Here is a 9,940-nt window from a genome sequence, read left to right as displayed (position 1 = left end):
ATAGTGTAAAACTCTTTTCCAACTTATGATGGAGTCAGATCTTATTGCAATAAATGCTTCAAGTTCATTTCAGTATTAACTTTGAAAGTAGTTTAGGTTTCCTTAAAGCAGTGCATCAGAACAGTCAAAGCAAAATGCACAGTAACAGAGTAAAGCACAAGGTAGTAAAGAGTTAAATTAACACACCACATAGTTTTTTTTTTGTTTTTCAATGCATGCATTTATTGACTACTTCATTCTATGTTTTTTCCATTTCATAAAATACATAAAAATAATACAACTGGCAGACCAGTAAAACAAATGCTCCCCACATACTTACATGAGCAGAAACAGTTGTCACATTTCAACAAATTTACAGTTTGACTTTAGAGATGCAGTGTTTTTTAGTGTCACCAGATGCTGTACATTGAGACACACTTCCGTCACACTCACTCAGTCACACAAGCTTGCTGTACATACACACACAAAAACTGCGCAAGGTAACATACACAGCAAATGCATTTCAATGTAATTTTTGAGGTTTACACATATTAACAGATGAAATTGAGTTCCTTTGTGTGCTTTGTCCACAGTCCATTTTTCAAATCCTTGTATCCATTTGGCAAAGCTTTCATGATGGGATGTGTTAAAATCTGGAAGCCATTCTTAAAGAAAATGTCCACAGGTTTGAGCATGTTATGATGATTAAGAGACAGAGGAGACTTCTGTCTTGCTGGTAGAAACTGAGGACTCATCTTCCACCATGCCGCCCATGCCAATAGTGGTCAGCATGCAGTTACGGAACTGAAAAGGAGAAAAGAAAGATGTTAAAACTGTGTTCACAAGTCAGGGGGGGATAAGTAAAGACAAGAAATTATTAGAGGGTAAAGAATGTTATGTACAGACCTGTTTGTTCATCAGCACATAGATGATGGGGTTGTACAAAGCAGAGCTCTTGGCAAAGAAGGCAGGGATAGCAGCAGTCAGGGCAGTGAATGCAGCTCCCTTATTCAGGAAGATCCATCCAGCGAAAGTGGCATATGGCACCCAAGCTACCAGGAAGCCAAAGACCATCAGGACGCACATGCGTGTCACTTCCTTCTCAGCTTTCTGGGTAGAAGCAGAGTCCTGCTGCTGGGCGGCTGCCTGAAGTGGATAAGATCAAAGCACGAAAGCAAAATGTGTGATTATTAACTAAATTCTAGTGTTCTACCTTTAGTAACATTCACTTTGTGTTATTATGTTGCTTGTCTTTACAATAAATTATTACTAAAAAGGTAAAACTTACGGCTTTGACTGTGAGCACAAGGCTTCCATAGGTGAAGAAGATGAGGAAGACAGGGATGAAGAAGTGAACAACAAACATGTACATGACGTATGACTCATTGTTGAAGCCTGGGGCCAGAGTGTAGTAGTCGGGTCCACATGAGCACTGCATGCCCTCAGGAAGGTACCTGGGTGAGGTTTAAGAGAAACAGGTTTTGTATTAAAATTGCTGTTTTCCTTCTTTACATTAAGGCTAAACTGTGAGATATTTTCTTATCCTTAGGCTGAATGGTGTTTCTAAGTGTTTTTCATGATCTACATCTTGACTTAGATTTGGAAGAAATAGCAAAACAAGCACTGATTTTTATTTACCTGGACCAGCCAGCCAATGGAGGGGCAGCACAAGCCATAGCCATGATCCAGGTGAAAGCAACTCCAGCTCCTGCATGGGTGCCAGTGAACTTGAAGCTTCCCATGGGTTTGCAGACGACAATGTATCTCTCAACAGCCAGGACGACCAGGGACCAGAGAGCAACTTCACCTGTAGAGAGAGGAAAGATAAGAAGGGTTATTCATTTGAGGATACAGGATGCACTGCTAAATTCTTAATTTGGTGTTTTTTCTTCTGTTTACCTCCAAGTGTGGCCATGAATCCCTCGACAGCGCAGGCAGTTGCTCCAAGAATGAAGTATCCATTAACAGCAGATGTGATGGTGATGGTGAATCCGAAGGAGCACATGATGAGTCCAGCCACGGCCAGGTTGACCAGGATGTAGTTCAGAGGTTGCCGGAGCTTCTTGTTCTGAGCTGTTACGAACAATGTGAGAGCGTTGATGGGAGTTCCAGTGCAGATGAGGAAGAACATGTAGACAGCCAGGAGCTTGAACATGATAGGATCGGCCAGATAATATTGAGGATATTCAAAAGGACTTCTAACAATCCCAGTCCTGTTGGACATAGGGATGTAGAAGTTCTTTCCCTCCGTGCCATTAGGCTCAATTCCACCTTCCCAAACCATCTTCAGTCGCTTGGTCTGTGCTGGTCGATGTAGAATTGAGTTGAGCTGTCACCTGGGGTGTCTCACACTCCACACAGACTTGGACCAACGTGTGTTGTTTTATACCTACTCAGGGTTATCCGTAAATTAGAGCAATTACATTATAAGAGGATTGAGACCAAGTGGAAATCTCTAGTCCGACTAATTAGTGACCTTAGAAAGCAGTAAAGAGCCCTGACCCAAAGGTCACTGACAGGCATGTCCGTTTCAAGACTGGGTTTTAAAATTATTTATTTATGTCATTATACCAAATCAATGATTTTCTCATACAAGGACTAAAATACTCACATTATTTAACTTCTTTTAGTGGTGGATGCACCATTTTCATTTAACAGAAAAACTGGTACGTGACATTTCTTTATAAACTGTGTTTAGAATGTAACCTAATCTCACATGTAGGTTAATTCAGAGCATTGTATAAGATTAGTTATGGCAAAACTCCAAACCAGCCAATAGATAAATAAACAGGCTTGTTTCATTTTTGTTTAGCTGATGCATGGCAGATGGAATTTTTGTATAATACCTAAACTGAATATATAATAAACCCCTAAACAATTGTAATAATAACAGTAACAGTAATAACAGTAATAACAATAATGACTAAACTAAATATATAATAAACTCAAAAACTTTTGTATAGCCAATAATAGCTATACTGAATATACAGTACAATTAACATTTTGTGTATGCAAGAATAACTAAACTGAAATTCTAATAACCTTAATAAACTTTTGTGTACATAAGAATAACTAATCTGAATATAATAAACTTTTGCAGGCAATAATAACAGTAATGGTGAATAATAACTCAACCAAACACTTGAAAAACACTATAAAGATGTGTGTTGTGCACTTGAAACTGAACTGTTTCTACCTCTGACAAATTAGTACATTTTATTTTCTCATCACATTCTAAAGCTCTGACTTTCAGTCGTGATAGGCGAGTACATTTCTGTGCTGCTGTTGGCAAACTAAAGGTAAATAACTAGAGAAAATTCTGTTCAGACATGTACTTTTTAGGTTTTAATAAGTAAAAAATAAAACAAAACAAAATAAAATAAAATAAAATAAAATAAAATAAAATAAAATTGTATTTGTCAACTGGACAGGACATTCTTGCGCCTCAACTCACACAGCGGTAGAAAAATATGACCATAAATACAATGACAATGATTATAAAGTTCTTGCATAATACTGACAGTTATGATAATTCAGATTTAGAGGGAGAACTAACTGTAATGATGATAAATAATAAGTAATGATTAATTTTAGTAAATGAGAACAGTCTGCGTCCAGCTCTGTCTATGCTTCAGTCCGACTCCTCTGGATTTGCGCACAGTCCAAGGCTGGAGTTGGATCTGGAGGGAGGGATTTCACTATCAAAAGCAGGAGGGCGTAATTTACATAGAAACGAGCACACAAACTGAAACAGAAAAGGAAAAAATAATAATATAATAATATTACGGGGAGTAAAATTATTGTTGTGGACACATAAAAAAGTGAGAGGGCGCACACAATCCAAATGTTCGCTCCCTTTTGCAAAATCCCCTCTCACTTTCTGATTTCCACACTCGGTTCTGTTCTCTTTGCTCTCCAGTCTGTTTTCTGCTCACTCTCAGTTTTATGTTCTCGTCGCTCTCCTCTCGATTCTTCAATGGGCCATATTTGCATCCAGTTTTACAAGGAATGACGTCACTGATTAAGACTCGACCAGACTATGAAGAATCTGTACCTGGGACCTGGGCTCAACCGGGCAGAGCCGAAATCTACATTTGGAGGATGAGCACTACATGGAGCCATGGACTCTGGAGAAAATGTGAGGCTTTTAGTCCTTCAACTAGCAAATATTGATGTTTATGTACAATGAATGTGACACAAGGAACTACTTATTATTTAACCCTTTCATGCATGAATTATGAGAGCCCTAATCAAGATTTTTTTTGTTTTGTTTTAGTTTTTTTTTTTTTTTTTTTTTTTTTTTCCTGAGTGTTTTTATTCCTCTTTAGGCATGAAAAAAAAGTGACTGAAATGTTTTTATGAACGTGTTTATCATGGAGTAACAAAAGTGTCCACTAGGCTGAACACCATTCGTTTAATTTTTGAAGCAAAGAAACATGTATTTACAGTCATACTGTGTGAAAACTATTGAATTTTTTTTTTTTTTTTTTAATTCTGCTAATCTGATGTTTTCTCACATTTTAACATACTATGATATTAGCTATCACTCAGATAATATCCAAAAAAAAAACCCCAAAAAACAAAAAACTTTTAGTTTTAAAAGAAACTGTTCATTACAGTCTAACTGATTTACACTCAAATATGTTACTGCAGATCAGGTTTATCAAGAACAGGAAAGTTACAGTAATAGTATGAATTGCAGTGTATGGGATGATGCATAAGCGTCCACTGTGCTGGTTGATATGGAACTAAAACAACAAAATCCATGAATACACAAGAGAACAGCTGTAGAATAACTGGCCACTGTAGTGACCAGTATGCATGAAAGGGTTAAACTGGCTAACGCTGCTATTTTAGTTTAGGCATTAAGTGGCATGTGTCTAAATACTTAAAAGACTGTTAGGGTTAACTAACTAACACTCAGCAGTTAAGTGACAGGTCATGGTACTAGCTGCTACAATAGATCACAATGTCACTTATTTTATAAGAGGAGGCAAATTTATTTTATTCCAACTTTATGTGCAACAGTGTATATTCTAATAAACTTGGATGTCCTCTCTAAAATTAGACGAAAAAGAAGAAAATAAACCTTGCTTTGTTGTGCATTATTACAGTTATTTGCTCAAAGTTACAGCAAAAGTACAAATGACCAATAAATAGAAAATGCATCAACCATTAAACTGCAATACTGTATTATATATACCTTATCCACATCTGCAATCCTGTAAACTGTCTGTACTTACTAAAAGTACTTTACTTTTCATGTATAGATTTATATATATGTAGTCCTTTTAGCAAAAACAAAATGAGTAAACGTAGCTCATTATAACCATAATTTGTTTTTTCACTCATAATCAGATTAATTTACTGTAAACCTTCCACATTTATGTATATCTCTTAAACACAGCAGTGGGAAAACTACAAAGATTAAAATTAACATTTACTGTATATAACATTTTCAAGACAAGAAAAATAAGTAGCATATTATAAGTACTTTAAACCCACCCCCCTCTAATATTCCCATAGATTTCCCTCAGTATTACAGACACATGAAAGAAGCAGAAGACTTTTATTTTGGAAAAGAATCAGTATTTATGCTATTCTTTAACAAATTTGATTGTTGTTTTCATCAGTTCTGGCCAAAATGTACTGCTCAATGTAATTTTCTGCACATAGCCTATTTTTTTAGATCTACTGTCTATACTGTCGACAAATTCACACTGCCTTTAGCTTCTCTTTCTCTGCTGAAGTCAGGATTAACGTGGTTCTTGTACCTGACACATGGTTGTGCACTACTCCCCACAGACACTAGAGTGCTCATGACCACTCCAGACCAATCCATGGATCAGTGATGAAGGAGTGTGGATGAAGAAGACCTTTATTTTGAAGAGTAAGTAGTTTCCGGTGCAGGGCTTTTACCCTGAGGGTCCTTGTTCCTGCCATGGAGTGACCAGCAGCTTTACGTCGTGTGTCTTGACCATGGATGAATTAGTGTTGACAGGTAGAGCTTATTGGAGCTCAGCCAGATGACCTAAAGCTATTACTACTGAAAACAGCAAGAAACCATTACTGCAGGGAATGACAAGAAACTGGAAAACAAGTGCAAAAAAAAACCAAAAAAAAGTTATAGATCCTTTGTTTAGTGTCAGTGTATATTGAGGTGAAGGCCTAATTGGCAAAAATTAAAATTAAAACAATGGATTCTGGAAACATCAGAAAACCTGATAAATATAATTAGACATTTATTCCATTCATAACGTGGGTAAAACCGTACAGGATTAGGATGAGGATTACAAAGCAGGTGGCGATTTCTGCTCTTGAGTCATGTGATACCAGCTACAACACAATCCAGACTGCGGTAAAGCTGCCAGGATTCAGTTAGTTCAGCAAGTAAACACCATGGACTCAGTACAGTTTAATGTTTGACTTCTGTGTCAGTCATTACTCTGATACAGAGCTGGGATATAATTACTCAGTATTACAATGAATAGCTTCCACTGCAGCATATCATTATCCATTCCTGTCATAAATAAAATAAAACAGTGGATACTAGAAACATCAGAAAACCTGATAAATAGGATTAGACACTAATTCCATTCACCATGTTGATTAAAAAAAAAAAGAAATAAACAGTACAAAGATTCAATAAAACACTTAAAACCAATGAAAAATACAAATCACATAATTTACCTAAAATAATTACAATTATTAGTGAATTATGCTGAAGTTAAAAACCTGCTGTATAGATATAGATAACACATTCTTCTCCATTTTCTGCTACTCTTTAATTTTCAGGTGCACAATAAGTAAAACTGGATTTTCTGAGATCAGTGAAAATCGGTAGCATCACGAAATCATTTGAACTGGTTTTATGGGTGTCCGTATTAAAAGATAATAATCCAGTGATAAATAGAGGTAAAAGACCAATAAATAAATAAAATCCAGTGTTTATCATGCGTTAGAACAAAGACCACCCAACTTTGGCATTAAATTCACAACAGTGCGCACTGTACTTATCACCAGTAATAAACCTGGATTCAAAAGAAAAGAAAAAAAACTGACTTTGCTACAATTATCATTCTTATTTAGCTGTATACAATATTTAAATGATTATTTGCATGTATCCAAATGGATCAGAATATTATTTAAGGAGCCTTATTGTTAGTTACTCAATAACTGAATAACGTAAATGTTGCTTTTTATAGTCCATTAAAAGACAAAAGTAACTGTGTAAACTACTTTCAAGACTTTACACACAGTCTTCAGTCTGTAGAGTTAATACCTGACCTTAGACTCACATGTCACAGCTTGGCTGACAGGAAGAATTAAGGTGTCTGGGAGAGTGAGACGCATCTGTGGTTGAGTTTTAAAACTTGACTTTTTAAACTAACCAATAACATGATGATCATTTTTAAAGTGTGGTAAATTATTATGTGTAGTAAATTATTATGTCAGTTATTATGTTATCAAGACCACATGAGTTTGGTCGATATAAAACAGTAAGAATCAGTCCATAAATGTGGTCAGATATAAATGCTGAGTTGATTTTGTTCAGAGTTCACATTAAACACTGAACTCAGAAGTTTCATCAATCACTTTAAACACTTTATGATCTTACAGTGGGATTAATTCACTTTAAAGCATTGTTATTATTATATGTTTCCCATAAATTAACATATGTGCATGAAACATACATGTTTTATATACAGATGAAACAAAATCCGTGAATGATTGCTGCCATGCTCGCAGCACAGAGATAACAGGATTAGGATGAGGATTACAAACAGGTGGTGACTCCTGCTCTCAAGGCATGTGAAACCAGCCACAACACAATCCAGACTGTGGCAAAGCTCAGTTCAGTTAGTTCAGCGAGTAAACACCATGGATTCAGTACAGTTTAATGTTTGACTTCTGTGTCAGTCATTACTCAGAGACAGAGCTGGGATATAATTACTCAATATTACTATGAATAGTTTCCACAGCAGTGTCTCATTTTTATTAAACCAGTGGTTCCCAGCCTTTTTTGACTTGTGACCCCATTTTAACATCACAAATTTCTGGCGACCCCAGACATTCAAAATGTAGAATTTTTTTTTTGGTGAATTTGTTTTTGATCGTATAATAGTTTGCAATACGATGTTGCAAATAATATTAGATGACATTTAGTCTATATAATGTATATTATGATGGACGGAGGCAGAAAAGCCAGGTGTAGATTACTGCACAAAGGGAGAATTTTATTTTCCTTGGTCAGGATATGTACAGTCAGTCCAGCTTGGATTTACAAGGCTGACAATTAATACTGAACAAACAATAAGTCAAACTATGAATTATGAAAGAGCTGCAGCATCTGAAACCGACCACAATGAACATTTGAAAGATAAACAGTACCACAGTGTTTCAGCTTCACAGTTTGTCATGTCTTCTATATATTGGGATTGTCTCTCTTAACTCACCATATATTTTTTATTAGTAATTTAGAAATAGAAATTTCAGGCAACTCCATTTGAATTTCAGGCGACCCCACAAGGCGACCCCACGAGGGGTTTTTCAACCCCAAGGTTGAAAAACACTGTATTAAACGTTTATTTAATCTGGAAGTCCCTTGAGATAAAATCCCTTTTTAGAGGGAGACCTGACCAACAGGTACATCAGTACAATACAATTATTGTACAATACATTATTCATTCCTGTCATTTGTAATGGAAAATTGTTTTAATTGTTAAGTAGCACTTCTTCCTACCCCTTTTCGGGCATGTAAATGAAACTATTGTGCTGTTTTTTCGATCTAAGATTGTCTTGATTGTTGATTATTGTATTGTTTTTTATGTTTTGCGCGTTCACATTTATGTTAAATTTCATTGCATGTTTGAAATAATTCACTTAAATCAAAATAGCTGCCCAAATGGGGAAGGTAATATTAATTTCTTTACTTATTTAGGCTAAATTTTGCTCTTATGAAAATGATCAGGCTACACAAGTCTGTCTTGAGAATTTACGCAATGAAACCTCAACAACCTAAACTGCCTCTAAAACCATCTACGGATCGGAAATGTTTAACAACTTTTGATCCCCCTGTCCTATCAATACATTTTACTAATTCAGGTAAAATACAGTTTCTTAGCTTCCCAGCAGCATCAGATGTATCTTTTTGTGTATGTTCAGAGGTTCCGTAGTGAACATGGAAACGCAGTCATCTTCTGTTCCGTAATCTACTACAACACTGATTCACCAGTAAGACCCATGAAGTTTGATAAATGACAGTGGATGAAAATACTTGCTTTTATGTTCAGTTAATGATATTTTTTTTACTGAAAGAGTGACCTTTTTTCAGTTTTCTCAGTTTTGATATAATAACCCTTTTTCCTTAGTTGCCAGTTAAGTATTGTGGATGACAGACAAAACATTTTCAAGAACAAAAATCAGTTCAGTTGAACTCTGGAAAACAACTAAGGATGAACAATGACCGGGACAAATGAGAACTCACACAGATATAATAACCTCTGAATTAACTCTTGAGATTGTATCAATATTTACATAGTAAGTTAAATGGAGGAAAATACCTGGTTTTCATACAAAATACTAAATAGAGAGAATAATATTACAATGAATGGTGATGAATAATTTAGGAAAGATTCAACATAGAGCAAAATTAATGTAAAAGTTGTCACAGTCAGGCTAAGACTGAAAGCATTAATAGTAAGAATAAGAATAAGAATAATAAGAATAATAATGGTAGCAGTGGTCTGCTCCACTGAATGCAAATCATGTGTAAGGAGGGAAACAGGAAATGTTTTAACAGCTGCTTTCATGCCCTTATAACAATCCCAGAGACAAACTGTTACTAATGTTGAGAGCTTAAATGTCTCAAGATGCAGTGTGTAAATGAAGTTAAGAAATAAAGTCAGTAAATAAAACAGGTCTTTCACCGTCACATACTGTATAAAAACTAGATATTTCT

At 35.6% G+C, this 9,940-nt stretch overlaps 1 protein-coding gene across 1 annotated transcript; it reads right to left on the bottom strand.

Annotated features, from left to right (window-relative positions):
* Nucleotides 1–204: 204 nt before the first annotated feature.
* LOC115419196 (green-sensitive opsin-like) lies at nucleotides 205–2,349 on the bottom strand. Its single transcript, XM_030133848.1, has 5 exons — nucleotides 1,879–2,349; nucleotides 1,618–1,786; nucleotides 1,268–1,433; nucleotides 886–1,125; nucleotides 205–783 (listed from the first exon to the last, which is right to left on the bottom strand). Exons 1-5 carry the CDS (start codon nucleotides 2,261–2,263, stop codon nucleotides 685–687), a joined length of 1,059 nt encoding a protein of 352 aa, XP_029989708.1. The 5' UTR covers nucleotides 2,264–2,349; the 3' UTR covers nucleotides 205–684.
* Between the last annotated feature and the right edge of the window lie 7,591 nt (nucleotides 2,350–9,940).

This window comes from Sphaeramia orbicularis, chromosome 5 (assembly GCF_902148855.1).
Source record: "Sphaeramia orbicularis chromosome 5, fSphaOr1.1, whole genome shotgun sequence".
In the NCBI taxonomy this organism is placed as follows: Eukaryota; Metazoa; Chordata; class Actinopteri; order Kurtiformes; family Apogonidae; genus Sphaeramia; species Sphaeramia orbicularis.
The sequence above is the reverse complement of the archived record's forward strand: the minus strand, read 5'-3'. Positions and strand labels throughout refer to the sequence as shown.